This window comes from Pseudorca crassidens, chromosome 14, assembly GCF_039906515.1.
Source record: "Pseudorca crassidens isolate mPseCra1 chromosome 14, mPseCra1.hap1, whole genome shotgun sequence".
NCBI lineage: Eukaryota > Metazoa > Chordata > Mammalia > Artiodactyla > Delphinidae > Pseudorca > Pseudorca crassidens.
The window spans coordinates 90,872,827-90,893,065 of record NC_090309.1 but is presented as its reverse complement, the minus strand read 5'-3'; the positions used below and the strand labels follow the sequence as shown (position 1 = coordinate 90,893,065).

General features: G+C 54.7%; 1 protein-coding gene across 22 annotated transcripts in view; it reads right to left on the bottom strand.

The window, feature by feature from the left end:
* The window catches only part of MYT1L (myelin transcription factor 1 like), a 411,946-nt gene that overhangs the window by 23,445 nt on the left and 368,262 nt on the right, over positions 1 to 20,239 (bottom strand). For all 22 annotated transcript variants that reach the window (XM_067703799.1, XM_067703798.1, XM_067703801.1 and 19 more), the window contains 3 exons: positions 14,764 to 14,826; positions 7,995 to 8,078; positions 6,427 to 6,648 (listed from right to left, as the gene is read on the bottom strand). In XM_067703799.1, the coding sequence (XP_067559900.1) occupies positions 6,427 to 6,648; positions 7,995 to 8,078; positions 14,764 to 14,826 (369 nt within the window). The remainder of the gene's footprint in view (positions 1 to 6,426; positions 6,649 to 7,994; positions 8,079 to 14,763; positions 14,827 to 20,239) is intronic.

Sequence of the window (20,239 nt, the reverse complement as noted above, 5' to 3'; positions counted from 1 at the left end):
CGGGACGCCTGAGCTGCTTTCGGGGCCAGTGGTCGGCGCAGGGTGGTGCCCAGGGGACGGGCCGAGCTGCCTGATGTGGGGCCTTTCCCAGGGGGGCACCTGGACCAGGGACCCGGCGGGAAGCTGGGCTTTTAAGGGCAGTGGATTCAAATCCCCCGAAGGCTTTCCCATGCAGTTGTGGGACCAGTAAGGCCAGTGGTCCAAGGAGCAGCTCCAAGGAAGCGGGGGAAACGGGGGCAGTGAGGCACGTCCAAGGAAGCGGGGGAAACGGGGGCGGTGAGGCACGTCCAAGGAAGCGGGGGAAACGGGGGCAGCGAGGCACGTGGCCGTGATGACCGTGGTTTCTTGGTGCCGGCGGCTCATCATCGTGGCGCCCGTGAACCCTGCGTCCCTCCTCTGGGGGCGCTGGCTCCGTCAGGGCAGGAGGCCCGCAGCCCCGGGAGCCTCCCCACGGAAAGGACTAGTCCTTCTGCGGGGCCTCACTGCACCCCTCCGCTTGGGGGCGCCACCCCCGCGCAGAGCAGAGGGCAGCCCGCCGCGGGGTGCAGGTTGCCACGTGCCCGGCCTCTTCCCGCATCCGAAGCAAAGCAGAGAACAGTGCTGCCCAGCGTCCCTCTGTCCTCCTGATGGGCAGCCTGGTCGGACGACTCAGGCTTGCGGAGTGAAATGGGGGCCCAGCTGGCTGAGTCCCGCAAACGCGCCAGAGCAGCACGAGGTCTGCTCTGCATGCAAACGTCCTCCACCTCCGACAGCATCTACTCCTCGGGAGGGGCCACCTCGACCCTCCACCCTCCTCACCTACTGCAGCTCACAGAGAAATCCAAATAGGAGACGTTTCCTCTCGTCACAGAGTGAAGTATGATGTTTCCAATATGCTTTTGTCAAACAGAAGACCACCCGCGGTTCCGGGGGGCCCTGGCCATGCCTCCTGTCCCCCCGCCTCCGGCCAGGAGGTAGTAGGAGCAGGAGGTTGGGGTTCAGAGAGGGCGGGAAGGGGTGCATGACAGCCCCGGGGGCTGGACGAGAGCCCAGGAGCCAGCAGGGGCAGGGCTGGTCTGCAGCCGGATCGCAGCTCCTGGGCCGCGACGCTGTGGAATCTGGATTTACCATCAGCGGGTCTTGAGTGAGGAACTCTGGGGCTGCTTCAGTGTCCTCCATCCCCACGTGTGTCTTGGGCGAGCATGGCCCTGGTCTCAGCCTGAGAGGGAACAGAAGGCCCACCTCCGTGCTCCTGGGCAGACAGGGACCTGTCCTCAGAGGCCAAAGGCAGTGGGCTTTCCTCCTGGTGGGATGGATGGGCGGAACGGAGAGGTCAGCCCTCTTCACTCCCTCTCCCTGGGCTCCAGCCCACGAGACCTGGTTTCTTCAGTACCTGCCCTGCGGCAGTCCCGTGTTTGGTCGTGCAGATGCACAGACAGACAGACAGACAGGGATACAGATGGTCCACGGATGAAGCCCCCAGACAGTCCTTGGCTGGGTCCAGCTTTCTTCTTCCTGGCAGTAGTGTTCTCATGTCTAAAATGGGAACTGTGCAGACCTCAGGGCACTGTGGTTGCCTGTTTACGTAGGTTTTGGTAAAAGCTATGGCTTCTCCGCATTACAGAGAGGCAGGTGCCTAAAGCCTCGCTCTTCTCCTTGGGCTCACAAGGACTATGTTCCCCAGCATCCCATGCAGCCTACATTTCCCAGCATCCCAGGTAGACTACATTTCCCAGCATCCCTTGTACTAGGTGATTCTATGGACCTGGTTCCACCTGTGGGATGTAAAGGAAGTGATCCGTGCTCCCACATCTCCCGGGTGGATCCTGCATGTTCTTTCCCTCTCTGGCTGTGGAATGAAGACCACCCTTGGAGAATGTGCTGAAGGTGGCCGAGCCCTTTTCTCCTGTTCCCTCATCCAGTTCTGTCATGTGGGCAAGAGGTAAACTTCCACTCTCTAGAGCCAGTTTGGGTGTATCTGTTAAGGCAGGTAGCCTATCCTGCTCATATTTACATTAAACAGGATGGTTGGTTGCAAAAACCCTCATGGTAAGTACACAATATGGTGACTCGTTTTTATCACAATTCTCTTGGAAAGTGTCAAGCACAATAAACATCCTAAAGAAGCCTATCTACTCATTTATAAGAACCGTAGAGGAACTGAAAATGAACAAACCACGTCATGTGGTTCAGGTGGAAGAGGTTTAAGGGGGTCTGGGAGGGAATTAAAAAAATATTTGGGTCAAGCTCAGTGAGAGATGACTTGCTTCTAAGATTATTTATTTATTTGTTAGGGTTAGAATTGTGGCTCTAATTTTGGAGAATATTCCTAATCTACATAAAGTGGTAAGATTGGGGTGATAGCACAGTATGACCAGCACACCCGCACACAGAGAAGCGGTTCCACAGGTAGACCCCCTGCCCACGCCCTCCCTCCTGCCCAGCCCCTCCCTCCAGCCTGCCTCCCTCCTGCATCACCGGCCCCATAGTGCACACAGTCCTGACACCCACACACAGGCTTGGGGGGTCTTCCCGGCCAGCTGAGCCATTGCCCCCCAAGCCAGCTGAGACCCTGGAAGAGCATCCTCTCTCCTGCCCTTGCTCCTGACACCTCTAACCCTGATCCTGGAATCCCGAGTCCCTGCACCCTTTCAGGCACCTCATCGTGCCTCTGATGAGATCCCAGTGCCTCTGTCTGCCTCTCAAGATCTGGCCCCGTCAAGTCCCCATGACTGCTCTGCGCCTTTAAGTCCCCATGACTGCTCTGCGCCTTTAAGTCCCCATGACTGCTCTGTGCCTTTAAGTCCCCATGACTGCTCTGTGCCTTTAATTCTTTTCACCCGTTGGTTTCATTCCTTCAGGTAAATCTTGTATCCAGATTCATCCCTCCTAGAAAACCCTCCCTTGCTCCCGAGCCCCTACGAGCTACTCCCAGGTGTTGTCTCCCATCCCACCCGCCATTTTTGACGCAGCCAATCCTAACCATAGAGTAAGCCAATCCCTAGTCCTTTAGAGCAGCTCTGCCCGGGAAACAGGGACCGGGAGGAGGTCCTCCCACCCATCCTTACACGGAAGAAATGAGTGGAAATGATTTTGCAGCCAACAGCGACTGTGGGAGCTCAGGGCACGTGTCACCTGTCAATGTCCTTTTCCCAGAATATCCATGTGGTCACCTCCCAAAGAGGAAAGCGGGGCGAGTGGGCTTCCTGGGACCCGGAAGCCAGGGCGGGTGCTCCCCCTTCATCCACGCACCTTAGGAAGTGATCCTTTATCATCTTGCTGGGTGGTCACAACTTGGAGGGAAAAGAGCAATAAAACAGGAATTTCTGTTTCCTTCTACTCTTTTTCTGATTCTAAAAGCTGCTTTGCTTTCATGGCACATGGGTTGTACAAGGAACCCTGCATCTCAGGGTACCACCCATGTCTTTCTGGGAGGCCCCTCCTCACTGAGGCCTTAAAGGTCTGGGGAACCAGACAGCCGACGGGCCCCGGGCCTCTGGGGGAAGAGGCGTATGGAAACCCTACCAAGCCTGTGTTTGTGCCCAAGCCATGTTCCTGCCCAGGATTTCGGTTCTTACACCTCCAGGGAACAACGTTTCATCTAAAATAAATGAAAACTTGTTCAACAGTTGAAAACTGCAGGCTGACGTGCGACAGGACACGATTCAGCCTTAAAAGCCGGGTGATTCTGACACAGGCCACAATGTGCAGGGACCCCAGGACGCTATGCTGTGCGAGATAAGCGATCACGGGTCAGACACCATGTGATTCCACTTAGGTGAGGACCAGAGAGTCAGATCCGCTGGAAAGTGGGTGCCAGGGGCCGGGGCAGGGGCTGGGAGTGCGTGTCTAGCGGGGGCAGGGTTTTCCTGGAAAGGTGAAGGGCTCCAGAGGCGACAGTAGCAGTGGCTGCGCAGCAGTGAGACTGTGCTTACAGCCCCTGAACTGGACACTTAAAAATGGGTGAGACGGTAAATTTTGTGTTATGTGCTTCACAGCACAATTTAAAAAATGCAGGCCAGCTCTCGCAGGGTCCTGATCGTCTCTCTAACCACTCCACCCCACGCCCGCGCCCTGCCAGACAGATTCACACCCGGAGGGAGGGCGCCCGCCTATCACCCGACACCCCCGGGTTCCCAACCCTTTCCACGCAGCATCTACATAACCTTCGTCCTCAGAGGTGACAGGTAGCAGGTCAGACTGTTCTGGTTAAGCTTCACAGTGAAATAAAGTATCAAAGTCTCTGCGCGGCTCTGCCCACCACAAGCAGGGCCCCCACGGAGCTGCTTCTGAGATGCTCTGAGGGTCCACCCTCCAGCTCCATCTCACGGTGGAGCCGCGGTGCCCTGGACCAGAGGCTCGGCTCCCAGCGTAGGCTGGGCAGACCAGGCTGGTTGCTTGTTCCCTGGACTCGGGGAGCTCCTCCCGGGACCCTCCTTGGGGCTCTGGGTGAGCTGTCTGCAGACCCCAGGGCGCGTCACGGGGGATTCTAGGTGAGAGACATTCTGCCCAAGTCACAGGAGTCACCGGCTGTGCCTGTCTTCACTAGACCTGTCCAGAGATTCCCTCCATCTGCTCAAGGCAAAGGCACCTTTGAATCAACACGCCCCTCCTGGCCAGAGGCCCTGGGGAGATGTGTCTCTTGGCGGAAAAGAAACAGGGAAGGCCAGGAACCAGGAGAGCCTGGGCGTCTTTACGAGATCACCTCCGTCCTGGCACCTGGGTGTGAATCTGGAGGGTGGTCAGGTGTGTGGGGTGAGCCCAGCAGCATGTGGGGAGGGGTGAGCCCCGAGAGTCCTGCCTGGTGGTAGCGACTCGGAGTCTGGGGCCCTCGAGTCGTCCTCCCTGCGAGCCCTGAGGACGCGCTGAGTAACCAGCCTGCGAAGGTGAGTAGGATCTGCTGGGTGGCTCTGAACAAAGGGTTATTCTTCCGACTCTAAGGCAACTATCCTACCAAAGGTTTGGAAACGAGCAAACGCCACACAGGTAGCAGTTACGCCTACGCCCCCCTCTTCTGCTGTCGTTTCTGGAAACTGAGTGCTTACATTTAATCAGAGAAGTGGAGCTTGTCTTCGTTTGTGTCAGATTAGCCAGCCACGTATACCCTCATTCACAGGTCATGTGGGCAGGGTTCTTAAATTTTTAAAACATTTATTGATTGCCCAGAACTTACGGAAGGAGAGGCAGTTTTTGGAGGGCATTTTGGCATTTTTGCTTCTAGGACGGTACCCTGGAGACACTCTGGCACAGGGATGTACAGAAGACAGCAGAAGGGAGTTCTCTGCCGGGTAACATCCCGTCTAGAGTGGAGACTGGGGGCCGCAGGCCGAGCCCTCCCTCTGGAAAGGAGGGGGCCGCTCTGAGCAGGAGTGAGATGTTCGCCGATCAAGGACATGCCTGCTACCAGCTGGGACCGGGGCTGTTCTGGTGAAAGGCCAGCCCTCGTTCCATGCAGACGCCCAGGAAACACTGTGATCTATTTCTATCAAAAAGAAGAAGCCGGTGTGCCATGGGGGTCAGGGGTCTCTGTGCCCCTGGGCACGTTAAGCCGGGCTGCGTGCCTCTTTGCTCAAGGGTGCTTTCTGAAGGGGGACGCGGGGACTTCCCACCTTGGGGAGAGTCAGGGAAAGACACTCGTGTCTCTCTTTAGGTCCCTTCGTCCCGTCTGAGTCTCTACCTGAGCAGGAATTTCTTTTACAATAAAACCACTTCCCCAAACGGTTAAGGCGCATCGTCACGCATCGTTCCGCTTGGCTCATTGCGTGTTCCATGCAGTGCTGCAGATGGAGGCAAGGCGCACGGGGCTTGTGGTCGGAGAGGCCGGGGGAGCCCCGTGGCTTTAGGTCGTATGTGTGATGCTGTGTCCCCCCACCTGGACCCTGGGAAGCTGGGGCACGCCTGGGACTTGCCCACGTCAGTCGTTCCTCCTGACTTCTACAGGGAGCCACTTGCTTCAACAGAGCAAGCCTCTTCTTCTAAGGCAACGCAATCGCATATGTAGATATTTCACCATTAAGCAAATAACAATCAATGGTGATGATCGGCCCTTCTGTAGGTTTCCTGATGTATCTGATGAGGCCTTTGTAACCAGGGGCCACCCACTTCCCTCGAGCGGGACCTGCCTGCAATATTCAGCCAAAACGAATAACTAAATCCACAGATACTCCTGTGAGTGTGCGCGCGCGTGGAAAGTGACAGCCTATTTCTTTCTGCGGATCCTGATCGAGGACATTTGGAAACCTCTACGTACATGCGGACGTGGTAGGACGAGTCTGTGCTTTTCAAAATAAATTTGTTTGTTTCTTCCTTTCCCGAGCCTCAGAATGTCATAGTGTTCGGGGTCTCCTCTCTCAGCCTGAGGGGTGGGCGTGGCACCATCGCGGGCCAAGCGGCGCCCCCGGCCTCCCCGCGCCGCCCGCGGCACAGAGCCTGGGCGGGTGCACTCACCTGCGGTGCGTGAGGAAGCTGCCACTGACGTGCCCGGAGCCGTCACAGCCCGGCGTGGGGCAGGACATGCCCTCCGTCTTCACGGACTTCCAGGAGAACTGGGAGCCATTGAGGTACCCGTCCTTCTGCCTCTTGGCCGCCAAGGGGCACCCGGACGCACTTCGGTGGGAGGCGTACTTGCCGGTGATGTGGCCCTGGCCATCGCACCCGGGCACGGGGCACCTGGGGGACAGAGGGGCAAGCTTGGCTGTCTCGCCACCCTACGCCTGGTGGCCCCCCAGCAAGGTCAAGTTAACCTGACACGAGAGACAAACCAGCATCCTCTACTGCAGCAGAAGGAAAGAAAAAGAAAAGTCACGAAAAGACACCACCTAGCGGAGCCGTGAAGTAGTTCACCCTCCTGGAAACTGGTCCAGGCCAGGTGGGAAGAAGGTTTACCTGGAACAACAGAAAGTCCAGGCTTAGTGAGGGATGCAGATGCCGTGGGTGAAAAGGAAGAACCAGTTTGTTGGAGCAAGTGAGATGCGGGCATCTGTTCGAGAGGCGAGTCACAGCTTTTATGGTGGAGATGTGCAAAGTCAATGGAAAACTGCAGGATTATTTTTAAGATTGTCGTATAAACCTGTGTTCTTCTCAGGAGCTAGAGAATATTCATTTGTTTGGCTATGTTTTCTGAGATCACAGGATACCCTTCCAGCTAGATAGGTTTTTGAGCAGCAGAGGTGGTATTTAGTTAAGTTTCCTGGCATAGCTTTGGCACGAGGTACCCCAGGAGCACTTTTTTTTTTTTTAATAAACAGGAAAATCATTGGTTGGAGCTAAGGTTCAGCAACAGGGTAATTAAATCGTGCTTCTGAAACTTCTCTATTGCAGGTTATGGCAAAGGGCTGAGGACTCACAGCCAAACCGCAAACACATTTTAATTTTAATCAAAACTTTTCTCTAAAAAAAGACACTGAATGAATGAGATTAAAATTTCAGGGAGATGGCAACAGGTTTATCTCACAGACTTGTGAGACCCAGGCTCACCGGGCAGCAGTCCGGGCAAATGCCTGTAGGGAGGGGGAGGGGCTAGCCTTCTACCCACCGTGCTCTCCATCCCGCCTCAGTGAGAAGCAGAGTACAGACAGCTAAGCGACCTTCCTAAGCTGGAAGTCAGCCAAATGTTCTCTTTAGCTGCTGTAGTTAATAACCTCCTGTACTCTCACGGACCTGCCTTTCCCAGTAAATTACACTGCTTTTCCCATCCAAGGTACAGGGGACTTTCTTATGCTTAGGTTACGCAGAGCGTCGGATGGATGGGTGTTTGGTTATCACCTCACCTGTCATTTAGAGGATGCTTTTGGTCAGTTAGCAGGTGTGCATGGTCTGGTTTCAATGCTGTGACCTCGCACTTGACCGACCTCTCCAAGCCTGGCCTCCCCGCCAGCCCCCAGCTTCCACTGACCCGCCCCCCGGCCCCATGACCCCGCCCCATGGCCCCCAGCTTCCCCCGACCCCGCCCCACGGCCCCCAGCTTCCCCTGACCCCGCCCCCCGGCCCCCCGACCGGCTCCCCGGCCCACACACCTGATGGGCTCCTGGTCTTCCTTGTCCTCTTTGCTCTGTGCTATCCTGATGCCGCTCTTCTTGGCTCTCGGGCAACCTGAAAGGCTAAGGAAGAAGCGAGACTTCAGGAAGCGCCTAAGCTGTTCACCCCGCAAGCCCCTTTCACTGTCGATGGGGCTTTGACGCAGTTTCCTCCAGCAGTTGGTGCTTCTTGGCATGAAAACGATATCCTGGGGGCAGCTCCTCTGTGCTCCCCCTAGGCCTTCAGACACTGTCAGGCCCCCGCGAGGGCGCCCAGAGCCTGGGTGGGAGAAGCTGGTGTCAGGAGTCGCCAGGAGAGGCCGGGCTGACTTGCCAGAGGGGGACGAGCCTTCTGCACAGAAGAGGCCACAGGGAAGAAGAAACACACGCCTCCCCATTCCTTTCTGGTGGCGTTCCTGTGGCCGGATTCCAGAGCCCTTCGTCTTGGGAGGGGGCGTGTCCTGGGCATCCGTCCCCATTTACCTGATTAGGCTGGCTTCCCATGGCACCTGCAGAAGATGCAGTGCAAGTTGACCAAGCTTATTCTATTTAATGTTGGAATTTTGGAAATAGCGGCTCACGTTGTCTAAAGGAACTAAAGGAATGTCTATATATGAGTTTTTTTCTGTTCAACAACAGCTAACTGTAGGCTATTAGGCTATTAGATGTGAGATTATATAGAATAAGCGGGAATTTTTGCAGAGAACTGGAGAAGCAGGCACTGGACCGTTTCTGGAGCTCCCGGGGAAGTGTGGAGGCAGAGGCCCCAGGGCTGAGCCAGGGCGGGATGTGCCGTCCACTGGATCGTCCTGACCTCAGTACATGCTTTTCTGCCGGGTCTGGCTTCTGTCTGAGCACACTGGCCCTCAGGCAAGGGCCCGGCTGTCTTGGGGGGCACCCCCATCACCCCATCACGGCCGTCTCCTTGGTTCTGTTCCACGTTTATGCAGGCGCTGGCTCCTCTCTGTAAAGGTGCAGCTCCGGAGCCCCCCGCCCCTCGCGTCCCCATTTTCAAGCGCTCCAACTCCCCTGGCACGCGGCCTCCTTCCCTCCGCCGCTTCACCTGTCACCCTCTACAAGACAGCAAAAGAGACAGGGTGCGTGCGCCTTGATTCACTCTCTCCCGCTCCCTCCATCTCTCTCCTCCTTTTTTGGATAAAAATTTAGAAAGTGGGGGCTGTGTTTTCACGCCTCTGGCCCCCCCCGGGGTCTTCTGTGAGAACTGTTCTTATCCTGGTGGGTCACGGTGGCCCGCGGGAACCGGGACGCCGCCTTCGCACTGCAGGACCGGCTGCAGCTCCTGCCACCCTGCTGGGGCCCGCGTCCGGCCTCGGCTCTGCGGCTCCGCGGCTCCGTGATCTGCAAACTCCGTGGTCCGCTTGGCTTGCTCTGCCTGTGCTGAGCCGGTCCCCCCGCCAGGCCCTCCTCTGTCCTCATGCTGCCACGGCTCCTTGGTCTCCAGGTACCAGGCGGCGATGACTCCCAGCTGCCCCTCTGCAAACCGTGCTGCCCGCGGGGACTGGGACACCTTCGCTGCTGCTGCTGCCGGAAAACTCACCGTCCTCCCTGGCTGAGCCCACACCACTCCCGTCTGCTCCTGTCAGGGGCCAGAGGCTGGGTCACCCGTGGCCGTTCCCGGGTTTTCTCTCCCACGAGTCCTGTGGCTCTTCCGTCCTGAATGCCTTCCGAGTCGATGTCACTCCTGCCTGTAGGATGGGGTGTCAGAGCCGCAGGGCTCAGCTGCACGCGCGTGTGGTCTGCTTAGCCTTTGCCCGCTTCCGACTCACCTCAGGATGGACCCACACCCCTGCACGCAGCACCCAAGGCTCCTGGTTTGGGCGCCGCCAGCCCTGCTGTCCCTGCCCCACGTGGTCCTCTTGGAGGCTTCCGGCACGTCCCGGTCCCGGCCAAGCCATCCTCGGGCCTTGCATCCCTCCCCGTCTGCTTGGCCTCAGCCTGGACGGTCTTCCTCCAGGCAGTCTTCTCTGCCCACCTGCCATCCTGACAGCAGCCCTGGGGCTCTCACGGCCCTCGGTCCCCGTGGTGTTTCTCACTCCATCCTGGTGACTGTCCATTCGCTCGTCCACACGAGTGTCAGTTCCCTGTGTGTTTATTTTCCCTTCTTCCTCTGATTCCCAGGCCAATGCCTTGCACAGAGTAGGTCATAGTTAGATATTTGTCGTGAGTTAATCAGTGAATGATGAGGAGGGGTGGGTGGGACTCGCGGATCCTGCCTGGGAGCCCGTCTTTCCTGCCTGTCCCCACACGGGGACCTTAGTGGTGAAGGGAAGCCACAGGCCAGGACGCTGGCCAGGGAGCCTGGCTCTGTCCTGCCCCCGCCTCCTTCACTCTGAACTTGGGAGAGAGGTGAGGCTCTGCGTCCTCGCCGACACGGGGCTGGGAGTGAAAATAAACTGGAACAGAACCAAAACAGAACAAATAGCGCAGCAGGGAACTTCGTCTGGACCCGACCCTGACTCCGAGGAAACCCTGGCTCTGACACGGGCTGGCCTGGAATCCCGGCATCCTTGTCTAGGTGAGGGAGTCCACAGCCAGCTCTTGCAGGCCGGTCTGGGGTCACTGTCACCTCTGAGCGTGGGTCCCGTGCGCTGGCCCCTCACACGCCCTTAGGAGAAGAGCCACGCTCGGAGAGTGAGATGACACACGCACGTGTTCTTGGCACGCAGCGAGTCTCAGTACAGCTCGTCTTTCGCTGTCAGAGAACATTCTGGAGCCCGAGGGGTGCCACTGCTCTACGAGAGGGGAGGGGTCCCGGGGGAGGCAGATTCGTGCCGCATCACCGCTTGTGAAAAGCCTGGGCGCCACCTCTGCCTCGGAGCACCCGCTCCAGGCCGTGGGACCTGCTGCTACTTGCAGGTGGGACGATGGCGTCGGAGGAGGCCTGGGGAGGCCACGGGGAGGACCTGGCCAAGAGGTTGCTGTGCCAGCCTGTCTGGAAGCTGCAGAAACAAGCCAGCCTGGAGGAGGGTCAGGAGAAGGGAAAGAGGCCTGGGAATAGGACCTTTGAGGGAGAGAGCTGAAGCAATGGATTTTTCTATCGTGGTCTGAAGACAAAAAGACCAAGACACAGCCTGAGCCCCTCCGTGTGCGATGCTGAGCGAGGTTTCTCCGCTCAGGACAGAGAAAGCTTCTGATGATGGGGATTTTTTGATAGAACATCAGAGATGGTCAACAATATTGATTAAAATGGACTTAAAAAAGCTTCAGAGGAGGGCTTCCCTGGTGGCGCAGTGGTTGAGAGTCCGCCTGCCGATGCAGGGGACGCGGGTTCGTGCCCCGGTCCGGGAGGATCCCGCATGCCGTGGAGCGGCTGGGCCCGTGAGCCATGGCCGCTGGGCCTGCGCGTCCGGAGCCTGTGCTCCGCAACGGGAGAGGCCTCAACAGTGAGAGGCCCGCGTACCGCAAAAAAAAAAAAAAAAAAAAAAAAAAGCTTCAGAGGTGACGTTGAGACAGAAAACACATCACGATTACAACCCAAACAAGAGCACGGCAGAGCAGACGCCACCTGGGGTCGGGGGTGACCCTCCTTTCCCTGTGTGAACTTCACAGGCCGTCCCAGCTGCAGAGGTCCATCCGTGACCAGAGGTGTGACACTGGCGGTGGCCACTAGGCTGAGTTCTGTCTCCGACACATAATCGCTCAGAGCCTGTTTCCTCCAGTGCAGAGAGAAATGAAGTCACCTGCTGCTCAGGGTGGCTCTGAGGCTGGCGGGGCCGAGTAGGCTTTCCTAGCTCCCGGGACAGTGCCTGGGACACACAGTCCTTCGTGGCAGCTACAGCAGGGCGAAGTGGCCTCCTGTAGCGTAGACGGCGTCTGCATGTGTGCATCCGGCCTGGGCCGGGGGTGGGGGGTCCCAGCCACAGCTGCTCAGGGGCGCCCGAGGGTCCTCGTGCTGTGGCTGCTCTGCCCTGGAGCCCGAGGACGGGCGCGCCTTCGTGGCGCTTCGCAGACCTTGCATTTTTTCACCAGCTGACGGTTGCGGCCACTCCGAGTCAAGCAAGTTCTTTTGGCTCCGTTTTTCCAACAGCACTTGCTCCCTTTGTGTCTCTGTGTCGCATTTCAATGGTTCTCGCACTTTTCAAGCTTTTCTATTATTGTTATATCTGTTACGGTGACCTGTGATCAGTGATCTTTGATGCTACTATTACAAAACGACTACAGCTTGCTGAAGGCTCCGATGATAGCTAGCAGTTTTTTAGCAGTACAGCATTTTAAAAACTAAGGTAATTACGTCATTTTAGACATAATGCTATTTGCACTTAATAGACTACAGTGTAGTGTAAACATAACTTTTATACGTGGTGGGAAACCAAAGACGTGTGTGACCCGCTTTATCGTGGCCTTCGCTGTATTGCCGCGAGTGGCCTGGAACCGAGCCTGCGGTGTCTCTGAGGTGTCTGTGGCTGCCTGGTAGCCTGGCACAACTTAGCAGAAGGCTGAGGAATCGGTCCCTGAGCGGAGTTTCCCTGTGGTTTGCATGTAGGTAACATCGCCTCACGTTCCTGGGAATGGATCAAGTAAGAGTAACCCCGAAAGGCGTGTATCTATGTGTACTTACGACCTTCAAGGGTCGTCGGGCCTGGGGGGCTGCTTCTGTCTTTCCGCAGCATCCAGTGTGCACAGGGCTCTTACCCTAGCCCCACTGCTGCTCCGCCAGCAGCTCAGGCCCACTCTAACTCCTACGCATGGAAGGTGTCCTCGGATGAACGATACTGAGGAATGTGCTCTGCTTTTAATAGGCCCCCCTGTAGGGCTGGATGTAGCCCTGAAATGTGCTGAAAGCCACATCAAATTGACTTTCCAGATGTACAGAGCAAGCCTGGCGCTATTTAGTCCAGGCACAGAGCGGAGCTTAAATCCAAGCTTAAGTTACGTTTCATTCACAAGTTTACGCTCTACGGACATACCCACCATTCTAAAGTATATGTTACATGCATGCGCGTGTTCAAATTATGAATAAATTTACATGACGTCAAAGCAAAAAAAAGTAGTAAAAGAGACATTTGGATATGAAATGACCAGTACATGTTCACTTTTAGTTTGCAGGCATTATTCAGTGCTGGGAATTCTGGCCTTGTGAGGACTGAGGTAAATTCTAAGATAAATTAACATAAAGAGTAGCATAGAGTGTGCTTGACTTAGAAACTTAACTAGAGCTTTATTTTATTTTATTTCATTTTCTCTAAACCGGTGATCCTACGCTGGGGATCCCTTTTGGCATGTATTCACCCTTGTTCTACATTCACAATACAGCAGCTGGCTCTGGGCCGCCGGGTAAAACCAGCAAGACAACCTGGCAAGGCTCCTCTCGACCCTGTGGTGCATGGCAGTGGCCCTGGGAACATTCGGACATGTCTGCAGACACCTAGTTGTCACGAATGGGGCTGACGGTGCCACCGGCACCTAGTGGGTGGAGCCAGGATGCTCCCCAACATCTTCCAACACGTGGGACGACTCCCAGAGCAAAGAACGATCTCACCCCGAGTGCCTACATTGCCCAGGCGGACAGCCCTGGTCTAGAGAATGAGGTGTTTTTATCAAGTCAGTGTGAAGAATCCACCCATAAATTGAGGAATTCAGTTCTCCTTGTTGGTCATCATAATTCCTACTTTTCCCAGACCTGAGCTGTAGAAACGATGCTCCCAAACGGCTGGAAAGTGAACACAGAAGCCTGTGGCCTTAAGGAGGAAACAGCCCACCCTGCCAGCTCCGTCTCTAAGCCACGCTGAGCCAGCCAGCCCGGGAGCACCCCCTGCTCTGAACGCCGGATCTGGTCACTCGGGCGGCCACACGGGGGTGACCCACACCAACTGTCCTGACTCCCTCCCTCCCTCTCTCCTCCCCCCTCCTTTCTCTTTTCTCTTCATTTTTGTTGCTGTTTTTGTTGGGGAAGCATTTAAAGCTGAAGGGCTCGTCCACATTCCGACTGCCCACTTTATAATCTGATTTTAGAGGGTGGCAAGGCGGCAGCTATGTCGTAACATGGTTTGTTCATTTGTCAGACGCAGCTCCCCTTCCTGCATTGGAGACTTCGGGTTACGAGGGTCTCCGTTGAGAAAGGCTCTTGTCCTGACCTTGGCTTGTCGACCCTGACTGAACACGACAAGGAATTCTTGCTCCTGCCCACGGGGTCTAGACCCACCTTTGTGCAGGTGTTGTACCAACAGGCTCTTTCAATCCACTTCTAACATAGGGCCTGGTGTAAGACAGAGGTTTGTAAACTATTCAGCGACCGTGGGCCTCTTGCTGCCTCACACGACTGACTCTTCACGCTGTGCTTAGACGCTCCCTGCTCTCTGGGACCAGCGGGGCCTGGGATTTGTAAGGTCAAGCCCTTCTGTGTGTTCAGCTCTGCTGATCCCTGCTTATAATAACCGTACAGCTTTGGGGCTCAAATCTCAATATTTAAGAGATCCACTCTCGGGGGATTACCATGCTTGTCTTTCAATGGCTGCTCTCTGGCATCTTATAACATCCTGGCTCTTTTTCTCTCCCTTTTCGATTTAGAAAGTCGTGCTCCTGGGTGACTTGAGGAACGTCTCTTGCGGATGGAGCCAGTGGCACCATGAGGGGGAAGTCAGAGGGGGGCCATGGTCCCGAGAGCTGGTGTTCTAAGTGAGGCCCCTGCGGGCAGCCCCATTTGTGGGCGAGGGTCTCTAGACCCTTAATTCACCAGTGGAGGCAACCCGAGCCCCCGTTAGGGGTCCCGCGCGTGGAGGGGGTGTTTGTGGGAGTGAGCCGTGCATACCTCCGATGGGAAGCGTAGTTGCCGGTGATGTGCCCGGAGCCATCGCAGCCAGGGGTGGGGCACCTGCAATTACAAAGGCACGTGGAAAGGCATCAAACCCCTGAGCAAGTCACCTTCTTACTTATACAGTTCCAAAGTCTCTTTAATGCTGAGCCTCCCTGGGTGAGGAGGTGAGACGGAGCTGGAGGGTCCCCGCCGGGCTCGTGGGGCGTCCCCATCCTCGTCCACCACCAGGTGCGGCTCGGACCCCTTCTTCCCTCCGCGCACAGCGGTGCCATCCAGGGACCAGCGATCTCGGGGCGGCAGCTGCCCCTCCTCCACAGCCGTGCGGCACCTTGGTCCCCAGGTGTTCACCCCATGTTCCCACCCCTTCCATCATTATTTCAAGTCCAGTGGAACCAGTCACAGCAGGACCTGTTGCTGCACCATCCGAACACGATGCGCGACTGTTCATGAAAAGGCACACACGGCGGCCCAAGACCGGTCCCCGTCTAAACTCAAAACGGCGGCGTTGCAACAGGCCCGTCACAGCGGCCCCTCCCAGTCCTGCCCCTGGTTGGCCCCAGAGGCTGGTGCGGGCAGCCTCCTGTGCCAGCCCTGGGAGTTAGACTAGCTGTCTTTCAGACCGTCATCGGGCACTCAGGTAGCTTTGATTTACCTTAAAACCCTTCTTACTTTTAACTGACGTGAGTAGGGAGTAGGGCACAGATCTGTCTCGGTCAACAAGCCAAGTCAGCTGAGACGCTGAGGTTAGTTTGGGCACCTACGCTGCCTGTGTTTAAACGTTTCCAGGAAACTCCGTGCAGCCTCTTAACTACCACATTGCCACTGTGCTAACGGGAGGGGATGTTTTTAAAGAGAGTTTTATGGTCGTTGCCCCCCGTGGAACTTCTCAAATACGCCATCTCAGGAATAAGCAGTCCTACAAAGACACTTCCACTTCAAGCTACATCAGCTGCATTTGCACCCACCAGGAATGTAAGAATTAAGGACAAAAATTAAGGAAAAAATGTTCTTCTTTTCACTAAATTTTAACTCTCAAGAGACAAGGATGAGATGATTTAGTAACAATATTACCACCCAGTAGTAACCCTCAGTTCATGCCCTGTGCTCCCCCCACCCCCTACTCAATGAGCATCTGAATTCCTGGCAGGGACAAAAACCACAAGTTAAAAATGGTTCATAAAGGTAAATGCTTCTAAGAGATTTCCATTTGCTTTCCACTCAGAAAGCCACCCTGGATATTGGATGTCGGGTTAAGGCCAGCAGATTACTTGCTTACAGACAGACTTTCTCAAAACCAGTGAGAGTGTCAGGGAGTGTGGTGGGCATTCATGCAGCTGGGCTGAGTTCAAGGGTGTGAATGTCCCAGTTTACAGTTAGATGCACGATCAATTGTTGGTATTTAGAATCTGCCAGTTCTCCTTTAGTCCTGAGAAAAGGAACGTGATTACAGATCTCAGTTGTACCGTTGATACTTGGCATAGCCTATAAAGGGTTAAAGTTTATAGACTGCTGTGGGAGAAGAAAAAAGGCACTGAGGGAAAAGGGGTCGAGAAATCGTCGATGTGTGTAAGTGGAATCAGGGTTTAAAAATAGGAGTTTGGGGCAGAAGGAGTTTAACGCTGTCCTTCCATCAAAACAATACCCTGAATCAGATTGTTGGCCTGACTGTCATTAAAGTAACAGCTGTTCATGAACCGAAAGTTTGATCTCAAGACTATTCCGTCAATAATGACCTGAATGACTGAATCTAACTGATTTCCCAACTGACAGCTCATGTGGAGACACCCCCAACCCCAGAGGGAGGAGATTCTCAAAGCAATAAAAATCATTCGAAGAGAAGCTAATCTGCTGCACATTTCTGTTTCGAAAATGTATCAAGAAACAGTAATGTTTCCTACCAGCCAATAATAGACATGTGGCCTTGCTTTTTGGTCAAAAGAAAAAAATCCTTAAAGTCTTCCTAATTTAAGCGCCTAGTGCAAATTTATTTAAAATTTTTTCATTTAAACATGAGTAGAAATTTTTTAATGTCTCTTTTTTGATAGAGGCAGGAGGAGGTTGACATATTCTGTTCAAATTTAAGTAGGCATTTTAATCAAAATCATGCAAATGAAAACGAGAATTTACTAATTATAGAAAAAAAGAGAAAAGGATTTTGGAGTAGTTTTTGTGTGTTTAAGCCATTTACAAATGCATCATCTGATAAAAAAGAGGCATGTAAACTGTCCTTTGTCACCAGGAAAACAAAGAAAACGTTACTGGCTCATTTTCAGACCTTTCACAGTGTCAGGAAAGAATAAACATTCCCAGAAAGAGGCCTGGCTTTCTTGAAAGGTTTGTTATTATTTTCAGGGTTTCAAGTTCGGCCGCTGGGGTCCAATCCCTGGCCTGCCACTTGCTGGCTGCGAGAATGTGGGGAAATGAAACCTCCAAGGTCACGTCCCTCAGCCGGGGGAAGAGGACGGAGGAGGGGGCTTGTCTGTGCGTGTTGGGAGCCTGCCGTCCCCTGGAGCTTCAGGACCACAGGGCTCCGTGCAGGCTGTGAACACACGCTCACAGCACCCACCCCTGAAAGAGCCAGCTCTGGTTTCTCGAGGGTGCTAAGTCGGCCTTTTCCTCTTTAGGTGGTGCTCCTGGAGCACACGAGGCACCCCTGGATGGGCCCTCGAGTATTCTTTCTTCTGCCAGCTCTATGGCGCTCATTTTCATGTTCCTGTTCAAGACTTTAAGGCTTTTGGAAACTCTGAGATGTACATACAAATTTCCTTGCTTTAATAAACCTCATCATTCAAAAATACACAGCTTTCTGAAGGCGTTGGATGTGACAATTCATGCATCAAAAGGGGTCTTTGCTCCAGGACGCTTGGTAACAGGCTGCTGTAGAATCGATGTGCAGAAATTCGATTCGCACCTCCTCATCTAAGAGCACCTCCTCATCTAAGAGCATCTCCCCATCTAAGGGCACCTCCCCATCTAAGGGCACCTCCCCATCTAAGGGCACCTCCTCATCTAAGAGCATCTCCTCATCTAAGAGCATCTCCCCATCTAAGAGCATCTCCTCATCTAAGAGCATCTCCTCATCTAAGAGCATCTCCCCATCTAAGAGCACCTCCTCATCTAAGGGCACCTCCCCATCTAAGAGCACCTCCTCATCTAAGAGCACCTCCTCATCTAAGAGCATCTCCCCATCTAAGGGCACCTCCCCATCTAAGAGCACCTCCTCATCTAAGGGCACCTCCCCATCTAAGAGCACCTCCTCATCTAAGGGCACCTCCTCATCTAAGAGCATCTCCTCATCTAAGAGCATCTCCTCATCTAAGAGCACCTCCCCATCTAAGGGCATCTCCCCATCTAAGGGCACCTCCCCATCTAAGGGCACCTCCTCATCTAAGAGCATCTCCTCATCTAAGGGCACCTCCCCATCTAAGGGCACCTCCCCATCTAAGGGCACCTCCTCATCTAAGAGCACCTCCCCATCTAAGGGCACCTCCCCATCTAAGAGCACCTCCTCATCTAAGAGCATCTCCCCATCTAAGGGCATCTCCCCATCTAAGGGCACCTCCCCATCTAAGGGCACCTCCTCATCTAAGAGCATCTCCTCATCTAAGAGCATCTCCTCATCTAAGAGCACCTCCCCATCTAAGAGCACCTCCTCATCTAAGAGCATCTCCTCATCTAAGGGCACCTCCTCATCTAAGGGCACCTCCTCATCTAAGGGCACCTCCCCATCTAAGGGCACCTCCCCATCTAAGGGCACCTCCTCATCTAAGAGCATCTCCTCATCTAAGAGCATCTCCTCATCTAAGAGCACCTCCCCATCTAAGAGCACCTCCCCATCTAAGAGCACCTCCTCATCTAAGAGCACCTCCTCATCTAAGAGCATCTCCCCATCTAAGGGCATCTCCCCATCTAAGGGCACCTCCCCATCTAAGGGCACCTCCTCATCTAAGAGCATCTCCTCATCTAAGAGCATCTCCTCATCTAAGAGCACCTCCCCATCTAAGAGCACCTCCCCATCTAAGAGCACCTCCTCATCTAAGAGCACCTCCTCATCTAAGAGCATCTCCCCATCTAAGGGCATCTCCCCATCTAAGGGCACCTCCCCATCTAAGGGCACCTCCTCATCTAAGAGCATCTCCTCATCTAAGAGCATCTCCTCATCTAAGAGCACCTCCCCATCTAAGAGCACCTCCCCATCTAAGAGCACCTCCTCATCTAAGAGCACCTCCTCATCTAAGAGCATCTCCCCATCTAAGGGCATCTCCCCATCTAAGGGCACCTCCCCATCTAAGGGCACCTCCTCATCTAAGAGCATCTCCTCATCTAAGAGCACCTCCCCATCTAAGAGCACCTCCTCATCTAAGAGCATCTCCTCATCTAAGGGCACCTCCCCATCTAAGGGCATCTCCCCATCTAAGGGCATCTCCTCATCTAAGAGCACCTCCTCATCTAAGAGCATCTCCCCATCTAAGGGCATCTCCCCATCTAAGGGCACCTCCCCATCTAAGGGCACCTCCTCATCTAAGAGCATCTCCTCATCTAAGAGCATCTCCTCATCTAAGAGCACCTCCCCATCTAAGAGCACCTCCTCATCTAAGAGCATCTCCCCATCTAAGAGCATCTCCCCATCTAAGAGCACCTCCTCATCTAAGAGCATCTCCTCATCTAAGGGCACCTCCTCATCTAAGGGCACCTCCTCATCTAAGGGCACCTCCCCATCTAAGGGCACCTCCCCATCTAAGGGCACCTCCTCATCTAAGAGCATCTCCTCATCTAAGAGCATCTCCTCATCTAAGGGCACCTCCTCATCTAAGGGCACCTCCTCATCTAAGGGCACCTCCCCATCTAAGGGCACCTCCCCATCTAAGGGCACCTCCTCATCTAAGAGCATCTCCTCATCTAAGAGCACCTCCCCATCTAAGAGCACCTCCCCATCTAAGAGCACCTCCTCATCTAAGAGCACCTCCTCATCTAAGAGCATCTCCCCATCTAAGGGCATCTCCCCATCTAAGGGCACCTCCCCATCTAAGGGCACCTCCTCATCTAAGAGCATCTCCTCATCTAAGAGCACCTCCCCATCTAAGAGCACCTCCTCATCTAAGAGCATCTCCTCATCTAAGGGCACCTCCCCATCTAAGGGCATCTCCCCATCTAAGGGCATCTCCTCATCTAAGAGCACCTCCTCATCTAAGAGCATCTCCCCATCTAAGGGCATCTCCCCATCTAAGGGCACCTCCCCATCTAAGGGCACCTCCTCATCTAAGAGCATCTCCTCATCTAAGAGCATCTCCTCATCTAAGAGCACCTCCCCATCTAAGAGCACCTCCTCATCTAAGAGCATCTCCCCATCTAAGAGCATCTCCCCATCTAAGAGCACCTCCTCATCTAAGAGCATCTCCTCATCTAAGGGCACCTCCTCATCTAAGGGCACCTCCTCATCTAAGGGCACCTCCCCATCTAAGGGCACCTC